At 38.2% G+C, this 25,757-nt stretch overlaps 1 protein-coding gene across 3 annotated transcripts in view; it reads left to right on the plus strand.

The window, feature by feature from the left end:
* Nucleotides 1-799: 799 nt before the first annotated feature.
* TENM1 (teneurin transmembrane protein 1) overlaps nucleotides 800-25,757 on the plus strand; it is a 538,104-nt gene continuing 513,146 nt past the window's right edge. For all 3 annotated transcript variants that reach the window (XM_057718000.1, XM_057718002.1, XM_057718001.1), the window contains exon 1: nucleotides 800-1,016. In XM_057718000.1, coding sequence (XP_057573983.1) covers nucleotides 800-1,016 — 217 coding nt within the window. The remainder of the gene's footprint in view (nucleotides 1,017-25,757) is intronic.

The following is a 25,757-nucleotide window of genomic DNA, read 5'->3' on the forward strand; positions in this document are numbered from 1 at the left end:
ATCATGAAGTTTTAAATTTCTATTTCTAAACCCGATTTAGATCCTGCTGTTCCTACACCAGTATACTCACCAGAAGTGTTGTTTATATCCTCTTGGTACTATGAAGAACAAAAATTTACCACCACCTAACTCATTAAAAATGCTCTGCAAGCCTGAGGCGCAAAAGCCACAGTATGAACACAAAGAGCTCAGTCCCCCTTACGGACACTTTGTTTCATGAGCCTCTCTAACTCAGAATCATTCTCTTCCTCAGAGCCCCTTTCTTAAATGCAATATTAAACCAGAGGCAAGAATGTGTTTTTTTCTGAATGTAGTTTTCTTACCAGTTTTCATATCAGATGCAGGATGTGCTGGGTTAATATTTGTACTTCTGGCCACTTTCAAATCTTATAATGTTTTTTTAATCTTACCACAGACGTTAACATTAAAAACATGCACACACCATAGAACAGCGCTGTCCTTTCTTTGCATTCCAATACAAATATTTTTGAAGGCTGTCTCTCTTTTACCTTGAATATTTTCTGATGCTGCTACCTCCAGCTTAATCCTAAATGCTTGACAAAGTATGCATGTAACACAGTGTTATTATTGCCTCCGGCTAGCTTCATGTCATCTAGTTTGTCTTTTGCTCCTCTCCTTTGATAGTATTATCAGGACCAATTGCAAATCTGCCAGATGCATTTTCTCACAGACGGACAAATCTAAGAAGGCTTGTGTTTTTCCTTCTCTCTTTCAGGACTGCTTACACTAAAGAAGTTCCTCTTCCTTTTTTCATGAAACTGAGCTTGCTTAATCAGAGATGGAGCAGACAGACTGCAAACCCTACCAGCCTCTGTCAAAAGTCAAGCATGAAATGGACCTAGCTTATACCAGTTCTTCCGATGAGAGTGAAGATGGAAGAAAACCAAGACAGTCATACAACTCCAGAGAAACTCTGCATGAATATAACCAAGAACTAAGGATGAATTACAATAGTCAGAGTAGGAAGAGGAAAGAAGTCGAGAAATCTACTCAAGGTATGTTTTTATTGGATTTTTATAGCTAATATTATTTCTCATTAGGGAATGCTTGTGTGCATAAACTTATGTTTCAAAAACAAATTTGCTGATGTTAACTGGTTAATAATTCGCACTGCTCACATATGCTTAGTGAATCTGTTCCATATGCCAATCCAGCTGAGGTTGTAGGTTACATGTGCTTTTTACGGATTACGCACGAATTTGGATGCAACAATCCTCTTATCAGAGCATTCAAAATTTGTCTAATCCTACAAATAGCCATTTACAGACTGAAGCATAAATAATTTATAGTAAGATGAAAAGTAAACAGCTAAGTGCTTTTCAAGCCATTGCCTATATGGGACGAAAGTCTCAAACAAATATTTGGCATCTGGAAGAGCTTTAAAAAGGTTAGTGGAGACTACGCAGCAAAGGTCCAGAAAGTTTGTCAACAGAATGCTGAAACCTTGTGCAACACAGTCCTAAGGGAAGGTAAGAATTGGTTGGAACCCTTCCTACCACAGCCACGATGTGGGGCATATCCTTTAGACAGCCTTGGTTTTTCAATTATGGATTGACAAGTTTCTAATAAATAGGAAACAGGTAGATAGAAATATGATTTCCTTTTTTCTTTTCAATTGATAGGTAAGCAGTATTAGACACTTTTAACTACATAGGGAAAAAAAGATACATTGGCACAGGTTAATTTTTTTAAAAAGAATAAGTCTGTGTTGAGATTTTTAAAAAATGGATTTGATTATCTAGATCAGTGGTTCTCAAAGCAGGGACCCTGGACCCGCAGCAGCTGCAGCATCACCCAGAGACTTGTTAGAAGTGCAAATTCGCAGGCACCACCACAGGCCATGCAAAATGCGGTTATTACAAATGAAAACTGCTGTATTCTAATTAGTAATGGAATCTTACATTAGAAAAACTTTAAATGGGGCCAAAGATTTAAGATATTCATACGAACATTTAGATATACACTAAATGTTTATATTAACTATGTTACTCATTTTTTAGCTCTTAACATACTTGGTAAAAGTCTTGTATCTGTCTTTTCAGGTTATTCATTTTAATCTTCCCTGTTTATTCAGCTAAAGACTGAAACTTTGTTATGAGTAATTTTATTCTTCTGCGTAACTGGAAATTGGGCAATGTCTTCCTATGGGAATTTTTTTTTGGTTCTGTTATGCTTTGTGAAATGTGTAGTTACCATTAAAATGTTTCTCATAAGTTTGTCTTTACAGAATATGAACTTACAATTGTGAGTTGTGGCTTATAGAACTGGCGTGTAGAGTGCTTGACCTAATAATGTTGTGAATTTAAATAAGAATGCCCTTCTGGTGACAGTTTGTTCTAAAAATATAAGCAATTTTGTATTAAGTCAGTATAAAGAGCTAGCCAGCCTCGGATTTTGTCTCTGCGTTGTGATCAAAAATGAATTTTGAGACGAGAGAAGTTTATCTTCTAAGATGTCATCCTAATTACCTTTTAATAACCTATTACTACCCAATAAGCTTTTATTTAGCACTTGCTATGTGTCAGGCCTCAAGTCAGATGCTTGGGATGGAGATGATCATGATACTTTCTGCTTGTAAGAAACTCATAATGTGGTGTAGAAAAGACATCCAACAAATCATTACAATTAAATGTAGTAAGTACTTTTACAGATAAAGTGCTATAGAAGTACACGGGTGAATCAGGGTCCATAGAAAGGTGATATTTGATCAAGGTCTTAACGGTTGAATAAGAGTTTACTAGGAAAAGGACATTCCAAGAGGGTAGATCAGCTAGTGCAAAAGCATAAAACTGTGAAAAGGCCTAGCATGATAAAAATTTCAATATGAAAAGAGTGAGGTGAATTGGCACCAGATCACAAAAAGTTGTGCATGCCCAATTTAGGTGTTCCTTTTTTTCTTTAAACATTTTTTAAAAAAAGCTTTTAAGTGATAGAGCGTTTCATGATGAATGATAATTTTTAGGATGAGAAGTGTGGAAGAGAATTGTAGATGTGTAAGCAGCAGTGTAGAAGATTGATTGCAATTGGAGAAAATTGGATGCAGGGAGACAATCTATGAAGCCACTGAATTAGCCCAGGCTAAGAATGGTGATGAACGTCTGAACTCTGGCTGTATCAGTGTCGGTGAAGAAACATATTCAAGAGGTATTAGTGTGGTAGAATGGATAAGCCTTAGTAATTGATTACTTGTCGAGGTTGAAAGAGATAACAGAGTCAAGAATGACTCAAAATTTCAACTTTGGACAACTGGGAGGATGGCAGTCCATTTACCAAGAGAAGGAAGATACGAGGAGTGGGTTTGGAAGGGAAGAGAATGAGTTTCTTTCTGAGCATGTTAAGTTTAAGTTGTTTGGGTGACATCCAGGTGGATTTTCCTGTCAAGCAGTTGTTAACGTGTGTCTAGAGTTCAGGAAAGATGTGGACTGTTGATATAAGTAGATTTGAATTCACCAGTGTCTTAGAGTAGGAGATGCCTGGGGATGGATAAGATTCCCCAGGGAGAATGTGTAGCATGAGACCTGAAAAACGTCAAGGACAAAATCTGAATCTATCATCCATGAACTGAAATAAACATGTTTTCAACCTACTTAAATTTTTAACTAGCACCATCCTTTTCTATATTGACTTATGTAAAGTATAAAGGTCCAGGAGGTGAAAGTCTGGAAACTTAGGGTCTTCTTGCCACTGACTTTATGATCTTTAGAGACACCTAGGAGGAAAAGTATTTGCCCCTTTGGGAGAGAAATGAATTAACCTGCATTAGGCAAAATTGTGGATCCCATGATCATCTTTTATGTGAAGTCTGGAATCCTCTTTGTTGTTTTAGTCCATCTATTACTACCTATGTGTGAAAGAAAATGTTCTTGATTTTCACAGATATATGGTAGCATCTTGCATCAATCCTAGCTACAGGTGAGCCCGACTCATTTTTAAGGAATTCTCAGAAGATCATTGAGTTTTAAGACAGGAAAGAAGAAAGGTAACATAATGTTGATTGGGCATCTGCTATAGTGCCAGACACTGTGCTAGATGCCTTATGCAAGTTACTTAAGCAAGTTACTTAAGCAAGTTACTCACTAGCTGTGCAGCCTTAAGCAAGTTACTTCAGCTCTCTGAGCCTGTAAAGTTGACTGCAAAGTTGACTTCATCATCATCGTCATCAACACCATAATCACAATAATAAAAATAAAAGTAGTAATAATAATAATAATAATAATAATAATAAAAACTTGAATAGTACCTGCTCTGTTCCAGGACACTGCTAGATGCTTAAATTACTTCTCATGAATGCCTTATGAGATATGAGATATTATCTCCAGTTTACCAATGAGGTAACTGAGGCTTGGAGAGAAATAACTTGCTAGTTTCTGCAGCTAAGAAGTAGTGAGTTGGGTTTGGAAATCAAGTCTATGACTCCAAAGTTTTCATTGTTCACTATGCTACACTGCCTCCCATGTGTACATCATGAGGTTGTGATAAGGATTAGTTGTTCATAAGTGTGAAAGTGTTTAGGAACTCAGTAATTGTTAGTTTCCCTTCATTTCCTTCCCTAAAAGCCTTGCCAGCCTCTTTGTGTTCTGATGACCAAGGGTTTACAAGGAGGTTTAAAAAGGCTTTCTGTTCTGATTTTGTTTAGTAAAGGGCAGATGACATGCTATGCAATTTGTAATGAAAGATTCCTGAGTCTGTTGTTTTCCACTTTTTAGGGACGTTACTGTGTCATTCAATTCAGGGCTTTTTGGGGGGAAATATTAATAAGAGAAATGCTTGATCCCATTTGAAAGCATCTTCATATTCTTATCTTTATTTGCCAAGGAAGCGGAACCTCCGCCTCTCCCTGCCATGTACACAAAATGCTGGATTTTAAAACTGGTTTTCCTATTTTTCAAAAGCTTTCAAATTAAGAGATGGACGCTAATCTAATATTGTTCACAATTCTTTGCTAATAGGATGAATGAGCCCTAGGCAAGCTTATTTTATATGATTTTTGGCAGGTCTAATGGCAGGGGTACATTTCCTGGAGGCACACAGGCTAGCAATTGTTCCCAAGCAGCCTCACTTCCAAGGGAGGCATCAGTTAACTAAGAAATTAGTATAAAACAAATGAAAAAAAAATATGTGGATATGTAAATCAAGGATAATAATGTTAGTTATGAGAATTGCCCCATAATTTTTATAACAGGTAAGATTAGTTTTGAATATAGCCATTTTAGTGAAAAGTAATTACGAATGAAAGTCACCCATGCATAAAGAAAGGTACGGGGAGGACCTATTACAAATCCCATAAGATCATAGACTCCTGAGATACTGCAGCTGACAAAAATTTCATTTCTTCCTTCTTAATCTCTCTTTTGTGGTTTCTCTTTCTCCTAATATGGTTTTTTGTTTGGTTGTTTTCTGCTTTCTATATTACAGCCTAAACCTAAATCTCACATTATCGCCATCTGGTGGAAAGAAACTAAAACTGCCAATCTGTATCTACCAAGATTACATGGAAGCAAAGCTTATCTGTCATCCATCCATCTATCCATGCATCCATCCATCTACTTATCCATCCATCCATCCCTCCACCTATCCATCCATCCATCCATCCATCCACCCATTTTTTCATTTACTCATTTATGCATCAAACATTTATTTAGTGTCAACCGTTCCAGGTACTTTGTTAGGTAAATGCAGTTCATCTTGAAATAAATGGGCACAAGTGACTATTATTTTCCTCCTAATTGCCCCTGGCTAATAAGCCACTTCATCCCACAGCAGAAGCAGCTCAAACAGTATTGCCATTTGTGGGTTCAAGGTGTAGACAGAAGCCCAGATTTGAAAAGCACATTTCTTGACTCTTATTTCAAGCACTTAGCAGCAGTATAAACTATTGTTGGCTTATATCTAAATAGTTTGGATAATAATTCCTACAAAAATCTTGAAAGAGCTCATTCTCAGAATCTGTATTTATGTGGTAAATATCACTGATGGCAGATGTAATATAATGTAGCAAGGCCTATAAAATGAAAATTTCAACAGCATTTGATCACCTGTGATGAATTTTCTGCTGTAAGCATATTATACTTCTAGTTGTCCCAAGTTTCTAGCATAAAAATCTATAATGACTGCCCCAAAACTTAAACTATAAGAGGAAAGTAAGTTATTTAGCAACAACTCCAATTGGCTCATGTCTTTCAGCCAGTATCATTTGTTCATGAAAACTTAATCAATGAACAGTTATTTATATGGCACCTAAAACTGGTGTGGGATATCCATGGCACTTGCGCCCCTGCTCCCTTTACCTGTCCCATGGCAGACATCCCTAATCAAATCGTGGTACTCTTTCTTGTTGAGCCCAACTGCGGCCTCACACCCTTATCAACACAGCATTCCATGCAAACATTGTCAATCAGAGTTGGCAAGAGAGATGAAACCTATTTCCTATCTATGGTCAGCTTATCTGTGCCAAGTTCTGTGCTAAACTCTGAAGATGTAGATGAATAAGAAGCAATCTTTGCCCTCAGAGAGTTCAGAGTATGTTTAGGAAGGCAGATATAAACCAGCTACAGTGCTGCAATGTGATTGATGTTGCAATGGTGGTGTGGGTAAAGTACTATGAGAGTCTAGAAGCTAGAACCATGTACTCTGCTTGGGGAATGGTAATGATTATAAGTGAAATAGCCAACATTTATTAAGCGCCAGACACTGAGTAAGGCGCTTTAGGTGGATTATGTTATTTAATCTTCCCAATATGCTATGAGGTTGGGATCATTATTATCCCCATTGTACAGGTGAGTAAAGTGAGGTACAGAGATGCTAAATAACTAGCCCAATATTACAGAGGTAGTAAGTAATAGGACTGGGATTGGAACCCAGGCAGTCTGACATTAGACTGCTGTCACTGTATGCAGAGATAGCTCCAAATTCAGATCTCAAGTTCAAGGAGATGATGTCGCTGTGTCTGTGTGTGTGTGTGTGTGTGTGTGTGTAATCATCTAGAAATAGATGATTCCTGAAGCAGTGAGAGTAAGAAAGATCATCCAGTGAGAATATGTACAGTCAGAAATAAAGAGAGCCAGATATAATACCTCGAGAAATAGCTGCATTTAAAATAGTGGGCAGAAGAAAAGAGCTATTCTTGAGATGTCAGAGAAGAATCAAAGGGAAGGGGTATCACATAAGCTAAGGGAAGAGGCTTTCCAGTGGGAAGATGTGACTAAATAGTCAAACACTTCAGAATCAACAAGTAGAATGAAAACTGCGAAAAAGCAATAAAATAGGCTGTTAGAAGGTCATTGCTGACTTTAGACCAGAGATTCTCTACCTTGCTTGGACATTAAAATTACCTGGGGAGTTTTACAAATCCCAACACTGCTCCTCAGACCAATTAAATCAGAATTTTCAGTGGTGGGACCCAGGCATTAAAAAAATCTCAGGGGATTCCAGTGTGCATCAAGGAAGAGGATCTACTGCCTTAGAGTAAACAGTTTCAATACTCTTAGAGAAAGATGCCAAATTACAAGGAGTTGAAGAGTGAGTACAGGTGAATGTAATGACTGGACTAAGCGTCTGTTGAAGAATGTTTCGGAATCTCAGGTGGAAGGAAAGGCTTTGAAAGGGTTCAATGCTTCCTCTGAGACAGGAATTAAATTCCAAAATGGAGTGGCAAGTGTTGAAGTTCGTGTCTTGGATAAAGTGGGGGAAGGTTGTCTGCTGAGAGTGTGCGTCAAGTCAAGGGCTTTAGATGAGTAACGAGGGAGGTTTTTGACGTGGCCAAGATGGAGTACACAACATATCTGCAGCTCAGGTGAGGCAGGACTGAAGATGGAGATGTGGGAATATTAATGACAGTGAATATTATTGACCACTGTATGTCAAGTAGTCTGCTGAGTGGGTTCACATATGACAATTTAGTCCTTGTCATAATCCTAGGATACAGCTTGAGTACATAGCAGAGCTGAAATACAGGTTCATGACCGATGTTCTTTCCACTACGCTATTAGGTGCAGCTCTAGTGCATGATGTCCACACTGTGCTCTGTGCTTTAAATATTTGTTCTCATTTGAGAAAATGGTTTCCAAACAGTATTGAGTGCCCAACTCAAGTTGGAAATTCTTTATTTTGGGGGGTGCCACTCTGTAACAGATTTAAAGGAGATAGGATATTTACTTTCTGTGTTAAAATTTCTCCTTCTAATGAAAAAGGAACTCTAGACTCTCCTCCATATTGTTACCAGTGACCTTTGTAAAACACAAATCCGATCATACCATTCTTCTGAAAATCCTTCAGCATGTCCCAATGCCCAGAGAAATAGTTCTTCACAGCAGGGAGTAGAGGGGGCACACTACTAAATGCTTTGAGAATCTGCTCAAAGCTTTGAATCGTCTTTTCAGAAAAAAATGCACGTGCACACAATATCTGCCATGTATCTCAAGGATTTCAGGAGGTTTGAAGTCCTTCTACATCCACGGACCATGGGTTAAAATTCGCTGCTAAGGAAGTTTCACCTCCCCTGGATTAATGCAACTTAGATCTTCCACAATTTAGTAAAGAAGCTACAAGGAGAAGCTGTTGGGGGTGGAAGGCTCAGCCCTGAATTCCACTTTCCCTTGGCACAGTCACCTTGATTTATTTTGTTAATCATCAGCTATGAAGTTTTCTACCCAGTGCTAAATCCACAGATGGTCTGCATTTTGTTTCTAACAAGCGAGACAATATTTCCTTATATAGACATTTATATAACACAACCCTACATACAAAGTATTTCAAGTTAGGCTGATGTGTGCAAAAATATATATTGTACAGGTAAGTTTGGAACCTGACTTTGGAGAAAGGAAGGGGACCAAACAGGTGGAAAAATGGAGGAAGGATATTTACAGTGATGCACTAGAGGAGTTGTACCTTCACACATCCTTCAGGAAGTCCTCATTTCTGTAAAACTCCCCTTTGCTCTTCACCATTTAGCTACAAGTATGGGTAGCCACAGTCAACCACAGTTCGTCACTTCCTAGGTACCAAGTCATTATCAAATGGGAGGATTCACCTAATAGGGCTAAATTTCATGGAAATAATTCTCTATATAGATTTTTTTTCAAATCTATGAAATTTATAGATTTTCATCACATCTCTATAAAATACTGTCACCCGTCAACGTGACTCCCCTGTAGACACACCAGGCACCCACGACTAGCCCGCCCGCGTCCCCGGCCACCATAGGAGCCACCCTTCACTGGGTGGACTGTGGCGCGAGCCCAGGACCAGCAAAGACGTACAAAAGTAAATGCACTTGTCACACAAGTATATAGATTCTTAAACTAACTTTATAAAACAATACACAGTTACCACTAATTATAGATATATTACACAGTGTGGTTTTACCTTTGACCATCTCTCTTGTTGATGGATACTCTTTATTCAGGAATAGCTAGGACAGTTTCCCAATTCTCCAGCCTTGGTGCTTCTCTTATCTCTGCACACTAATCCATTTCAACTGCCTATCCCTGTGCCCACTTTGCTTATTACTTTAACCCTTTAATGCTTCTTCCTCAATCTTGATTAAAACCTACACCACAGTATGGAGAATAATTCTGGTGTTTTCTTCTTAAACAACTCTTTACTCAGTGGAATTATGTATTTTCCTTTGAGGATCTACATAATTTCAGAAGGAAAAGTCTGGCTCCCTGGCTGAGTGTCACAGCGATGACTATGCCCTGGGAAACAAAGCAACTGTCCTCTTTTTAGGTACATAATTTGGTTCCTCTTTTTGAACTGCTTCAGCTACAGGGCAGCCTCAAAGGGGATATATACCCTGGGGTTGTGAAAACTGGGGAGAAAAGGCTTTGTTCTTTTCCTTTTAACTCTTTAGGGCCCATTTTTTATATGGTTAACACAAAGGCCAGACAAGGGTAAGTCAGATCATCTGAATGACAAACATGATAGATAACATGGCTGAAGCAGAGAGACTATTGAAGATTGATGAAAAGGGGAGGTTGGTGAAATATAGAAGAAAGCAGTTGCTAAGCCTAAAAAGTGAAGTGAAGGGGCATGGATTTGGTTCAATACATAACAGGGAAGCTGTGGCATCTTGAAGGGTTCATAGAGTTGATTGAGAGCATGTCCATGTTACATGTGGTTCTCTTTTATTACAAAGATTCGAACAAGATTTCAGAATTGGTATTTCAAAATGTAGCTTCCTATTTATGTGAAGAGCAAAAGCAGTTTTAAATATCTGCAAAGGAATGACTGTGAGGTGTGCCAACATGTCCTGTCAGGAATTCGCCCTGTCAGAAAACTGTTATTCTGCCTTTTTGGTTATCTGTGATGCAGAACTAGCTCCATATACAAATAAGTTCTATTTACTATTTTCAGCACTTTTCTTATTATAATTCTGAAAGGGTCTAGAGGTGACAGAGGATGAATCTTGAATCTTCTGGAACCTTGGAAATATTCTCATTTGAAGCCTTTATACTAAAAGCTGAGGATTCTGCTGTCCTGTCAGGGTAAACTGAACCATATGCAGAGCTATTTTGGTGCCAGTCATTCCTGTAACACATGAAGTATTTAATTTTAATACTCTTGAGTCTTTAACTGAGCAAATGACGCTTTGTGTCTTTTATATCATGTAAGAAGTTAGAAATGAGCTCAAAGGCAAGAAAAAAAAAAGAAGAAATTAATAAGGTCACGCCCAAACCTTTCATAGAATTTAAAAGTTTAAGGTAAGATTCATTTCTCTATCTTCAACTAAGACATTTACAAGGCTTCGCTACTAAAGTCCAATTATGTCTCCTCATTAATGGTTCAAGTCCAGAGTTTCAAGAGCACTTTAAAAAATTATCACATAAACATACAAGTAAGCTGAATGCTAACATGTCTCAAATTAATCAATAAATATGGTCCAAAACCACCTTCACTAATTGGAAAGAAAGTAATCTGTGGTATTGAAAAATGAGTCACAGGATATGCAGAATTTTATTGTACATTTTCTATCTATAAATACACATATTTATATCATATATTTTGTGATAATCATTTATATGTATATGACATAATTTATGTATGTAATTTAAAGAAACAGTGAGGTAGATTAATTTTGAATGGAATGGCTCTCATTTTTTTTCTATTGATTGCATTTTCTTAAGCAAGACATACTTATACATAATAATGGAGAGGCAAAACAGAAGAGAAGCTACATGGAGTAGCATCTAAAATTCATACATGGACACTTATGCCCCCTGTTTTTCCCATCGTTTCCCACTCCAAATGCCCTAAGCTCCAAGCACGCTCGGCAGGTGTTAGTGGCTGGCAAGCTGTGTGTTTCTCAATTGTTTCCCTCAGACTACCTCTTATATAGACAGCAATAAAGCTGGTTTCTGCTACATCCTAACTGTAGCACACTGCCAAGTCCATCAGTCAACATGCCCTTTCCAAGCCACAGTATGATTGGCAGGGCCAGTATATACGGTCCATGGCCTAGTGAACCTATCTGATCTATTTGACTTAAAAATACAGTTGGGCTGGCTGTGCCATCTTCTGCCACCATGCTTCTGGAATTAACTTTAGAGCCTAGAACAGTATTTGCCACATAGTGGGTGTTTGATGAATATTTATTGAACAAACGAATTAATTAAATGTGTCGCAGTTAGCATTCTCTTCTGGTAAATTAAATTTGTAAGAGGCTCAAATTTGAATTTTGGCCACCTTGATTGCTATATATCTTCTTTTACTTTTCATAGAATAGTATTTGATAGTTTTAGTGTATGATGCTTTAGATAAAGCATCATATGGTTTGTAGCATCATATGGTTTGAATGGTTTGTAATCTTTGCCATACCATAAATAACAAGTTTAGATAAAATTGAAATGTAAGTTCAAAACCTTTTGCAATTAGTCTACAATTCATTGACAAAAAGCTTTCTAAAATGTATGAGTCTTCTTTTTTTCCATGCCTTAGTTTGTAAAGTTGTATTTGGATTGTGGGATTGGTTTAAGTGACTTTCTGTGTATGAGGAGGGTGTTATTCTGATCAGCTACTTCCAGTTTTGCTGTACTAGACTATTGATGTAGAAGCCAATGAAGAATGGCCTCAATGTAGAAATATAGAAACTAAAAACTCAGCAGTGGCTTTGTATTGTCCATATTCATCTCTTTCTTATCAATGCTGCTGCCAGTGGTGAGTGGAAAGGGGGATAATTCCGATTAAATGAGACTCCCTATTATTTAGACCTTTAATTGTGGTTATACTGAACTAATAAGATGATCTAGAAGGTCTATTTGCAGTTCTTATTTGCACATACTTAAATATTGTGGGACTGAAGTGTACATTTCAGTATAAAGTTTGGAGCCCACGTTGTTAGAATTCTGCCTTCCTAAGAACACTGTGGAGGGCTGTTGTCCTGGATTTGTAATCTTATGTGATGTCCAGATTCAGCAAGAGTGCCATCAGAAAGTTACCTTTTCAACAAACTAAACAAACTCTCATGAGTCATTCTCTTGGTAAAGCACTTGAACTTCTGCTAAAATCAAGCTTAAAAAAATAGAAGCTGTAAAAAGGAACCCAATTAAGCAGTTTTTATTACTCAGGTTCTGAACCAAAGTTCAAAGCACTTAAAACTGAATCACAAGGCTGCCAAGGACCTTCAGAGAATAGGCCTTCAGGCAGGACCACACTTAACCTACCTTTCTAAGAGTTTTGTGAAATTTGGTTCTATTTCAGTTATATCACCAAGATTTTGTGATAGTGTGGTGTGTTGACTTTTCCCTCCCTATGTAAGTGTAGCAATTCTAATTATTCATTCTTTATACCCTAAGTCTCACCAGAGTTCAACTCAGTAATCGTTGTTTTCCAGGGGAAGCATTCAATAAGTATTTGTTGATTATTGATTTTGAAGTCATCAAGGAATTTCTACCATTTTCTCGTGTTTGACAATGTTTACTGCTAAGCATATTTTATCAGAATTCCACAGGTAGAACTTTAAGCCCCTTTCCCCTTGTCCTGTCCTTGAAGATTATGGAGTAAAACCAGACATCATTAACCAGTAACTGGACATTTTTATATAGTGCAATATTTTGCACATAGTGAGCCAGGCATTAAACAAATATTTATAAATGGAATTAAAAAGTTGAATATCTTGGTTTTGATGTATTTGTTGATGAATTATTCAGGATGGTATAAGAGAAAGACTACTGAACTAACAGTGATTTGAATTCAAATTGCTCTTTTACTTAATAGCCTGGCACAGTGTCATTACAGAATAAGTGCTTAGTAACTATTTTCTCATGAATGAATGCATTGAGTTGAATGAATGAATGCAGGTTCTCCTACAACCCTCTCAGGCAGTTCCTCATACCTTCCATCCTGCCTCAGACATAACTCTCCTCCGAGGCCACTATTTCTCCATCAGCTGCTTTCTTGGAGCTACTCTTCACTCTCTCACACTCCACAAACCTCAGTTTCCACTGCAGCACTAAAACCCTTATGTTAAAAACCGACAAACCTCAATAAAACAAAAATCCTGCTCCTTTGTGGTGCATGCCATCTAGCTATACCACTTTACCAACCCTGCTGGCATGGTCCCTTATTTCTGTATTGTTTTTGGAACTGGTAAAATTCTTCCTGTTGATTCGAAATGTTGGTATACCCCAGGTTCACTTGCACCAGCTTTCATTTGTGGCTGAAGCATTATTATAAACCTGCTCTTCCCTTCTCATCACTGGCTAGGTCCTTCTTAGCCTTCAAGCCTCCATCTAGATACTGCCTGCTCCGGAAAGTGTCTCTTGGTGCTGTGCAGTCTCAGCTCGATACCCCTCCTGTATGCTCCTCAAGCACTCAGCACATATTCCTACCAAAGCACCAACCACTTTTTTTGTTTTGTTTTGTTTTGTTTTTAACAGTTGAACTTTTTTAAAAAAATATTTTATTTTATTATTATTTCGGCTGCATTGGGTCTTTGTTGCTGCGCACAGGCTTTCCCTAGTTGTGGGGAGTGGGGGCTACTCTTCGTTGCAGTACGCAGACTTCTCATTGTGGTGGCTTCTCTTGTTGTGGAGCATGGGTTCTAGGTGCTCGGGCTTCAGTAGTTGTGGCATGTGGGTTCAGTAGTTGTGGCGCACGGGCTTAGTTGCTCCTCGGCATGTGGGATCTTCCTTGACCAGGTATCGAACCCGTGTCCCCTGCATTGGCAGGCAGATTCTTAAGCATTAAGCCACCAGGGAAGTCCCACCAACCACTTAATTGTAACTGACTATTAACTTGTTTGTGTCTCCAACTAAACTGTAAACTTCTTGAGGGCAGGGACTCTCTTTTTTACTTTTGTAAATTTTGCTACATAGGTAAGTTCTCAAAACATTTTTTTCCTTTTAATAAGATAACTCTTACAAGGTTTTGTTTCCTCTTATGTAAAGTGAAGATGATGTTTGCTCACTGTGGTACAGAGGATCAACTGAGATTGTATACATAAATCATTCTGAAAGCTGCTGGGACACAAATATTATTCCCAACTGTCAAATCGTTTCACAGGTGCCCTCCACTCACAGAATGCCAATTACAGCCATTTTCAGAGAGTGATTTCCTGCCCATTCTTACGATCTAGGAAATTGTGTCACTGGAAATAATATGAAAATGAATGAAGTGACTTTATGCATGGGAATAAGGGCACATGCTATGTCCACACCAGCCGGTCTGAGTTCATTGAGGATTGTAAATTCTTATGTACTTGCTCTGTAGCTTAACTATATGGATGAGCAGTCGTGGAAACAGGCTTAACAAACTTTCTGGCTCTGTCATAGCGACTGTAATTGGAAGACCTCCAATTAAGCTGCTGTGGAACACCAGAGAATGGTTTTCACTTCAGATTTTCTCGAGAATGTCTCTGCTAAAAATGACACGATTAACATCAGATAATAAAAATTTTAAATCCTGAAGGAGTATTGATGAAAATCAAATGTCTAACATTCATCTTTTTCAGTATTGTAGTCATACATATTAACCAATTAGATTCGAGGAGTATTACTGTGCTACAATCTACCAGGAGCATCATGGCCTTTGTTACACTGCAGGTCTCTAAAAACTCTATCCAAAGTAGTTCAGCACCTATTCCCTCTAATGCTTGCTGATGGCACTGACCTCAAAGACCTTTCAGCAGCAGATGAGTCTTATCCTGTTGGATTCTTCATCACCTTCTATTGCCTTCATGCCACAAACCCATTTGAAAAGTTTTATGATCCAATCTCATTTCAGTTACTATCATTGCACACCTATATATATATATATATATGTATATATATCCTAGATATATATATATTGCACACACATATATATATATCTCCAAAACTCTGTACATATTAATGGGTCTGTTATGTCACGAATTCTCAGGAACTGTTAAAAAACTGAACACATTTATCTGAACACTTCCCTTCATTGGTAGAATATAGGAGGCACATTCTAATTGATGTTGTAGTTTGAATAAATGGAAATATTGCTCTTTATTATCCTGACGGCCTTCTTAAGTCAGCATCCACTGGATTATTTTACAGTTCAGTCTACTCAGAGTGAGAATGGGCGAGTTTCTAATCTTCCAGGGGATTTTTCTTTCTTCCTTGAAAGGTTATGATAGCTAGAATTGGTGGCTCATAAAAAGCCCAAATCAATATTGCCATTGACTTAATCCACATAAGAGGCTTACCTTCATAGGTGACTTCTGAAGAGCTGAAACAAAACAAAAATCAGTCTCTGGTGAGTTCCCAAGTTTAAAATAAAGTTGAAGGCTGTTGCAGAAAAATGCTTCTAGGCTAACAAAGACAGCAGGGTGGGACCCTGTAAACAATTATATTTCAGCAAATAAATGCTCATGCTTTCCCATTTTCAAGAACAGTAAGAGCTAATATTTATTATGTGTCAGACCCTGTGCTAAGCATGAATTTTAAGACAACCCTATGACATTTAGACACACTTATAATCCCAGTTTACAGCTGATGAAATTGAGACTTAGAAAGGGAAGTTACCTTTCACAATATGACACATCTAGTAAGTGGCCCACTTGAACATATGTCTGCTGGATACCAAAGGTCATCTTTTTTTTTTTTTTTTTTTTAACACAGGGTAAGTACTTTATTTTTAAAAATATTTATTTATTTATTTGGCTGTGCTGAGTCTTAGTTGCGGCACATGGGATCTTCGTTGCGGCATGCAAACTCTTAGTTGTGGCATGTGGGATCTAGTTCCCTGACCAGGGATCGAACGGGACCCCCTGCATTGGGAGCTCGGAGTCTTGGCCGCTGGACCACCAGGAATGTCCCTAAAGGTCATGTTCTTAATCAATATACTGTGTATATAGAATTCATTCATCAGATATAGTAGTTGATGTTCAAATAGGTCTATAATATAAGATGTTGCTCTTTACCTACCATTAGAAATATCTCTATGGTTTTCCTAGATATAGGGAAACATCCTGAGCTTTCTGCTCTTTAATGTTAAGAATCCACTGTGATTAGCATCAAGCCAATATGGCCGTGCAAGCCTATAGTGTATACCATGGCCATGGGACAATGTTCTTTTCTTTGTCAGAATAGCTACCTGGGATTAAGGTCAAATTCTTGACTTTATCCTTTCTAACATTATGCTCTAACTACTTGAATTAACGGAGCCAGAGGTAATGTAGTCATTGATAAACAATTTATTCCAGGCCTTCAGTTTAAGAGCCTTTCTTCTTTTGAAATTCATACCATCTGAGATTTGTTTTCTCCTTTCTTCTACCTCATTAAAGTGGTCTATCAATCTTCAGACTACTGACAGGTGTTTTTCAGTGTCCGAATGTTGCCTCATTTCATTCTCTACTAATATCTACATAAAATCCAACATTGAGGTTAGCAATTTTTCTAATGTCTAACCCTTAGAGTTCTTTGACATCTTTAGCAAATGCACTTGTCAAGATCACCAAGGCCTCCATGTTGCTGAATTCAGTGTTCAGTTCTTTGTTCTCATCTTGACCTTTCAGCAGCATTTGACACCATTGATCACTCCTCCTTCCTCTTCACTTGATTTCCAGGATGTCTGTATTCTTCTGAATCATCCTGTGATTCTCTGTTGGGTCTTCCTCATCTTCCCAACCTTGAAGCTTTGGAGGGCCTGAAGACTTATTATTCTTTTATCTTTGATGCACTTCTTCCCTCGGTCCTATCATCCTATCTTATGATATTAATACTGTTTATATGCTGAAAAAAATTCACAGCTCTGGCTTGGAACTTTCCCCTCAAATTCAGATTTGTATATCCAGCTGCTATTTTTCATCTCCACTTGGGTGGCTGATAAGTATCTCAAACTTAACACATCTGTCCCAAGCACCTCCCTCTTGTTCTCCACCTCACATTCTCTCATCCCACCTTTTTTATTCCAGCTGTTGCTGCGGCTACCAGCTGTGTGCATATGTACACTAACAACACCTCCTCTCTGCTGCACCAGATAGCTCTATTTCCTGCCTTTTCTGCTACCTCTGTGTGGAATGCCTGTGGCAGCCTACTCAGTCGATGTGAAGCATGTGTAAACCTGGAAGTGTGAGAGAGTTAATATAGCATGGGACAGTTCCTGACCTATAAGAGACAGAAAGCCAGTCGTGAATGCCTCCCTCTTCTAAGTTCAAGCAGATAATCTTCCAGGCATTTTACAAGCTCCTCAGAGGGCCCCCAGTAAGATTAAGCTTCAGTTACCCATGGCTGTGACCGGCTCAAAAACTCACCCTTGGATTGACTTTCCTTACTCCTCTATTTCACTTTTACTGGTCCTCCATTCCTGTTGGGAATCACTTCCCAAATTTCACTCCCAGCCACACAGTCTCTTGTCTCAGGTTCTGCTTTTTGGGAAACCCGACTGAGACATTATTCAAAACCAAACCCCTGGTCCTGCCTCCAAAACTTACTTCTCTATCTCAGATTATGGCAACTCTTCTTTCCAGGTCCTCTTATCAGTAACCTTGGTGTGGTCCCTAACCTCATCTATTTTATCAGGAGACCTTGTCATCTCTACCTTCAAAATATATTCCGAATCTAATTTTTCCCGCTTCCTGTGTTACTCTCCTAGTCTAAGCCAGTATCACTTTTCATATTGATTTTTGCAGTAGTCTTCTAACCTATCTCCCTGCTTCTGCCCTGGTACCCCTACATTTATTCTCAATACAACTGTCAGAATAATTTTAAAACCTAAGGCAGATCATGCCCACCCCGCAATCAAAAGCTGCAATGGCAGGACTTCCCTGGCAGTCCAGTGCTTAAGACTCTGTGCTCCCAATTCAGGGGGCACTGGTTTGATCTCTGGTTGGGGAACTAAGATCCCGCATGCCACATGGTGCAAAAAAAAAAAAAAAAAGCTGCAATGGCTCCCCATCTCACTCAGAGCACAAGAGTCTACATGATGTGGTCTCCCTTTACATTTGTGACCTCATCTACTACTAACTTGTTCAGTTGTGCTAAAACCACATTGGCCTCTATGATGGTTCTCAGTACAGGCATATTTCTGCCCTAGGGCCTTTGCAGTTGCTATTCCCTCTGTCTAGAATGTTCTTCCCCTTAACAACTACCAGGTTTGGTCTATCACCTGATGCAGGGCCATACTCAAATGTCACCTCAGTAAGGCATTCCCTGACCATGCTATTGAAAATTGCAATCTTCCCCCCAAACACTCCTTTTCTGCTTTTTTGTCCTTCATAGTTCTTGTCACTTAGGTGACTGTATATAATTTATTGTCCAAACTGGGACATTTTTGAGAGTGAAAGAGTGCACTAGGAAAAATCACACTAGGACCACAGGTGTAAGCCAAGACTGTCTGAGACAACTGAGATACTATGGTCACCCTGCTTATCACCATCTGATGTACTATTTTGCTTATTTTTATTTATTGATTTATTTATTTAGGCTGCGTTGGGTCTTTGTTGCTGCACAGAGGCTTTCTCTAGTTGTGGTGAGCCAGGGCTACTCTTCGTTGCAGTGCACGGGCTTCTCAGTGCAGTGGCTTACCTTGTTGTGGAGCCCGAGCTGTAGGTGCTCGGGCTTCCGTAGTTGTGGCATGTGGGCTCAGTAGTTGTGGCACACGGGCTTAGTTGCTCCACAGCATGTGGGATGCTCCTGGACCAGGGCTGGAACCTGTATCCCCTGCATTGGCAGGCGGATTCTTAAGCATTGTGCCACCAGGGAAGTCCCACTTTTTTTATTTATATTTTATATATTTATACTTACTATGTATGTGTATCATAATATATAATTAAATACACAGTTATTTATATTTTTACTATATTTTATTTTACTCATTTATTTTCTATCTCCTCCACTAGAATTAAGTTCTACGAGAGCAGGAATCTTTGTCTGTTTTGATTTCTGCTGAAGCCTGGTACTTAGAACATTGCCTGGAATATATTAGGCGTCTGATAAATATTTATTGAATTAATGCAAACCCACTAGAAGAGTGTCTGGTACATAATTAGCTCTCAGTGAATATTAGTTATTGTTATCAATACTTATTATTTATCATCAAGCAGAAGTGATTGCTTTTAGCTCTGACTGAGAAGGGTGTTTCTTGGGTGGCATTACTCTTATTTTATTTACTCTTCGGTAATATTTTCATGAGCCACCTGTATAGAGATGCTTGCAACTGCCAAATAATTTTTATTGAAATGGTCTGCTCTCCTCCAGTTTTTTAATCAAGATGCCTTGTAGTTGGGTGACTTACAGTCCTTTGTGATTCATGACATACTGATGAATCGTTCTTTTATACATCAGGGCAGATAAAAAAAATTAGCTGGTAAAACCTTGTATGAACTTCGTGTTTTAAAACATTGGATTAGCTTATTTGAAGTCCAGTTGTGAACATATGAAAAAAATTCTTGAACTTCTAATTGTAATAAAAAGTAGCACATCTCTTGTGCACTTTATCCAGTTGGGGAATGTGGCTAAAAATATCTTAGAAGAGTGATTTTGAGTTCTTTCAGTAGAATTCTAGAAATGCAAATTCAGGTAATTATAATGATCAATCATTTACTGGTATGTTAATTTCTTAATGCATTCAATTTATCAGCAGCAGGTTTTTCCTAATTCTAAAGAGGCAACGCTTAATTCTCTTTTTACTGATTAATTGTGGAGAATTATACTTCTGGCAGTTGACTAAGGGACTTACATGGCTTGCTTCAATACCATTCAACACATAGGTAAATAATAAAAGTAAACAATTCATGAGAAGTGGAAACATAATTAACGGCAATCTTATAAATGTTTGTCTCCTCTTGCGAAAACCTTGGTAAGCTATGGCATGAGCTTCTGGTTTTCTTTGGATGAGAAGTACTTGTTAGCTAATCAATGTATAATGCCAAATGCTCCTTAAACATTAAAAAATTGACATTAGCCAATTAGATAATTCAATTGGACAAGCATTTATGGAGCGTTTGCTAGTCAAAGAATTTCCTTTTGGTCACAGTCACAAATTAAATACAGCAGCATCCCTTTGTAAAGCTGATGTTTGGAAGCATAACTGTAGCTTTTTTATTTTTGGCTTTTGTCTTACTGAGCCTTTGTATTTCAAGGCACAGGATTTTCTCTACAGCATATCTGTAGCCTTATAATCGTGGGCTGCGTTGTAACAGGATTGTGCTTTATTGAAATAGAATGGATGCATTGAAAGTTCACTTGGTAAGTTCTTTTATTCTAATGCAGAATTCCATGCTGAGAAGCCTTGTCTTCTAACCTTTTGTGCAGGTAGTGTCCCTTATTCCCATTTGCCCCCTTTTGGATTGCCTCTACTATATTGTCTACCAGAAAGATCACATCACTGGGTCAAGACTCATGCTTTCAATTTTGCATCATTCACTCACTGAATGACCTTAGGTCTTCTTTTAACTGCCTTTACTAGTATATTAATAGTCACCTGGGGTCTTGTGGCACCGTTAATCAAATTCCTAGAAATAATTTGAAATGTGGAGCCCTCCCTTCTGCCTCTAGAGAGAATCTTTGAACCAAAGAAGAAAAGTGAAATGGAAAGGGAGATTTGCTAAGATGATCAACAATATCTCTGTGTGATGATTTTCTTTTTGGCACTGGCCTGTCTGGTCCTCCTTAGCCTCCTAAACCTGAAATACTCATTTCTGAGATTCTTCTTTATAATTCCTCATTTGAAGAACAGACCTTAGAAAATGACAAGACTGACATCTATTTGAAATAAAAATAATAAAACTGGTGATATTTCTTTATGATGCCTGTGTTAAGGTACAAGAGAACAGCAATGACTTCCAATATATGCTAATCATATAATATTGGTCTTGATCTGCATATAGATATGGTTCAGAAGAAGTGATTGAACTCTAGCAATATCCAAATTGTAATAAGAAGTCAGGTAAGAATTTAATTCTCCTCTAAATTATATTTGCAACTCTTTTTTTCCACTGCTTTACCTCTTTGTCTAATGCTATTACTAGTATTCAGTGACTTCTTATTGCTACTAATAGATTTCTGCTTTACTTAGTTAATTACAGCTTTATCAAAATAACTTTGAAATATTCAAAGGTACATTTTTGAATCATTTATAATGAGCCTGGTTGAGGGGGCAGGCGATGTACAGTCTTCAAGGTGGACTTTGGTGTGCTTTAAGCACATTCCTTTACATTGGGGGAGATTTCCTAACTTTTGTGGTTTCTTTTGGCAACGTAGTGGGCACATTGGAAGAGTAAAAGACATGTTGAAAAGTTCCCAGTTAGGAAGACGTTGCAATAATTTAGAGGAAGAGATGATGAAGAGATTAACATAAGCACTGAATTTTTGAGTAAAAAAAGGGGACATACATGACTCAGAAATTAGAATTAGCAGGACTTGGTGGCTGACTGGATGTGGGTGATGAAGGAGAGAGAGGAGTGAAGATTTCCAACTTTGGTAAATGAGTGAAGGGGGTGCTAACAATTGAGGTAGGGAAGCAAGAAAAGCAGAGTTTTGGGAAAAAAAGTGTTCTCATTTGAACATGACTTTGCAGGTTTTCCAGGTAGAAATATCTAGTATGAAATCAGATATAAACTGGGAGTAGTGCTGCTGGAAAATGGATTTGGGGGTTGTTGATGCATAATTGTTACATGAGATTGGATACGATCACACAGGAAGAGCATATATAGTGAGTAGAACATGGACAAAATCATAGTGTACACAAACATTTAAAGGACTGGTAGGAAGAGGAGCCCAAGAAGAATGCTGAGTAGCTAGAGAACTAGATGAAGGATGAAGACAAAGTAGTATTATAGAAGTCAAGAAAGAATGGGGACTTCCTAGGTGGCACAGTGGTTAAGAATCTGCCTGCCAGGGCAGGGGACATGGGTTTGATCCCTGCCCCAGGAAGATTCCACATGCCGCTGAGCAACTAAGCCCATGTACCACAGCTATTGAGCCTGTGCTCTAGAGCCTGTGAGCCACAACTATTGAGCCCATGTGCTGCAACTACTGAAGCCCACACACCTAGAGCCCGTGCTCCACAACAAGAGAAGCCACCACAATGAGGAGCCCATGCACCACAATGAAGAGTAGCCCCCACTCACTGCAACTAGAGAAAGCATGGGTGCAGCAATGAAGAGCCTACACGGCCAATAAATAAATAAATAAATAAATTTTTAAGAAAAGAAAGAACGAAGAATACAGAAAGAGGGGTTAACAGTATCAGATACAGAAAAGGTCTAGCAAAGACTCTGAAATCTTTACCAGATTTGGCAATTAGGAGTTCATTACTGACTTTACCAAGAGAGTTTTTAATATAATAGTAAGGGCAGAAGACAGATTCCAGTAGGTTGAGGAATGAGAGAAAAGGAAAGGAGTGGGGACATTAATTATAAGCTTTTAATATGCTTGGCTGAGAAGGGATGGGATGATCAAGGATGGGGCATTAGCTTAAGGAGAACACAGGTTCTAGGAAGGAATTTTTCTCATCTTATTTCTTTTATGGGAAAAAAGAAAAACTTGAGCATGTAGGCAGCCCTAGCCCTGTATCACCCATAGCTGCAATCAGTAAATATTTGAAGTGTGAATGAATGAATGCTTATACAATGAAAGAAAAGGACTAATGAAGAAAGAAAATTTTAAGTGATAGGAAAGACAGGTAATAACTGATAGAGCAAGGTCCTAGAGAAAGCCAAAAGGGATGGGATCTGAAATACAGATGAAAGAGTTAGTGTCTGAAACATGAGCAAAGGAGGGATAATGGAGGAGTTCATGATGTCTCATAACATCTGTTTTCTATGTTAAGCAGGAGACAATGTCATTTCCCAAGACTCAGTGAGAGGCGGTCGTGAATGGAGTAAGACATAAGCAGAGTGAATAATTAAGACATTGAACAGACTAGGAATAAATATGCTAAGTGGTATTAGAATTGCAAGGAAGGTTAGCATATAAATTAGGATCTTGGTTGTAAGTGACAAAGTCAACTCTAACTAAAGCAGAAAGGGAGAACTTACTGGTTTGGAGAATTTTAGAAAAAAATTTTGAATATCAAACTTCAGAAAATGTAGGGTTGTGACTGACACCAAAAACAACTACAGCTAATGAACCAAATATTACCAGCATAGTCTTTAAATCTTTCTAGTGGTCTTTATAGTTAAGCTTCATTTTCTTTTATACACATAGAATTTCTCTACAGAGTCAGAAACATGGCTGGTAAGGATTCATGAGCTTCTCCTCTTATAGTTCTAGCCACCCTGAGAGAAAAGGATTCTGTTCTACAGGCTCTAAGTCCTAAAATAGTAAGCAAGGACTCTCATTATTCCTGCATGGTTCAGTTGCCCACTTCTGGATCCATCAGTTACGACCAGGGGTGGGATCTGTGAAGTGTACCTTGATTGATAAAGCTTGGGTCAGGTGCTCACATATGAACTGATCAACTGTGGCAATTCATTACATCAATTCAATAAGTATTTATTGGGTGCTTAGAGTGTGCCAGGTCTTGTTCTAGGTGTTGGTTACACAGTGATGAAAAGCATAGGCATGGTCCCAATAGTCCGTACTTCTGGAAACTTACACCCTAGTAAAGGGAGGCTGTTAACAAACAAGATGTTTCTGGCTATTGATAGACTGAAGAAACTAAAGCAGAATGGGCCTGATAGCCTGCGAGAATAGGAAGATGTCCTTCGCCTTGTGGTTTTTCAAGAACCAAGTTGAAGAGTAGGTTTAATGGCCATGATAAAATCCAATAGGTAGAAGGGTAGGAGATCATTGTCAAAGTGGGAGTTCCTAGTTAAAGGTGTTGTAATGCCCTTTCTCATTCAGATGAATATTTGCTTTTATATTTTTACCTATATCTAACCTACATCCTTGAATACTTTGTTAATGTACCTAGTTTCCAGGAACTTGCTGATGTGGGTTCAAAATATCCTCTCTTTTTCTCCCTCCCTTTTTAAATTGTGATCTTTTCCATTATTAAACATTGGCTTTTTTCCCAGGGATGGCACTGAAGAAGAAAATCAATGACATATCTAGCCAGCCGCCTTGGACTGAATGGGCATTCAAATAGACTCCAAGGGCCAAGTACAGATGGTGATTTATTGTGCATACAACTTCTACAGAATGCCTTCATTTGAGCATTGATGTATATACAATTACTTACCAGAATGCTGCAGTTTTACAATTTAGCCAGGAATCTGTGGAGAGATTATGTTCACTAAGAAATCCGCAAATGCAGTTTTCACCCTTTTCAGTAATTCTACAAACTCTCAGTAGTCTTCTACATGAAGAAGAGATTTCAAAAATAGTTCTTCCATTTTACCACATTTCTCACTATCGTCATCCTTATGCAATTCTTATTTCAGAACCAATTCAAATTTATTAAACCGTGTTCCTCTCCTGACATGTAAGTAGATGGAGTTGCTAGAGGCAAATCATTCACTGTGGCTGTTGTGAAACCTAAAATTGTGGTGGTCATCCACACGTATCACAGGCCTGCTCACTGTAAAGATCATTTCTGGGCAATGTTTATATGATACTGAAATAGCCACTTGAAAATTGAACAGTGTAAATAAACCAGATACTTGACATATCACAGGCAGAAAAAACATGAGGGCACTCCTAAGTTCCTTTCTCTTACTGAAAGCAGTGTGCATCACCCAAGTTTGTCCTTATAATTTGAAGTTGAAATTGTAAGGATATTACTACCTTTAAGAGGATATTTTCCAAATCTTGCCTTTTCTCTCTGGTCAAATATTACCTCATTGCTATGCTATTTTGGGGATGGCACCCATGTCCAAGCATTTATGAGTTTATATTGTATCTGTGTTTTATAATATTATGGAGAATGGGTCGTTTACAACTGAAATTAAATTATGTTTTTCTTTGTACCAGCATATATGGCATTATATCACAATGTATTTTCTTTAGTATTTTGGGTAAATTTCAGTGAAAAAAAATGTTAATCATTTTAATAGAAACACTTCAGACCACTCCTTCATGCGAACAATACACAGTCAAGATTAATAGAAGCTATAAATAAAAAGAAGCTGTAATCGTATTGATAAAAATCAGCTCAGCAAATGAAAATGAGGAAGTTCAATAACAAATAATATACTGCAATGACATAGCCCATCAAGTTGCTCTATGAAGCAGCATGAATAATAGCCCTTGATTTATTTATGTACCTTACAGTATAGTCAGCGCCTTGGATGGTAAGCTACTAGAAGGGATAATCTAGCTTAGTACACGTGCAGTGTTGAGCCTAGTACCACCCGGAAATTAAATGTGCACGTGCATTCAATGCCTTATGAT

This window comes from Hippopotamus amphibius, chromosome X, assembly GCF_030028045.1.
Source record: "Hippopotamus amphibius kiboko isolate mHipAmp2 chromosome X, mHipAmp2.hap2, whole genome shotgun sequence".
Taxonomy (NCBI): domain Eukaryota; kingdom Metazoa; phylum Chordata; class Mammalia; order Artiodactyla; family Hippopotamidae; genus Hippopotamus; species Hippopotamus amphibius.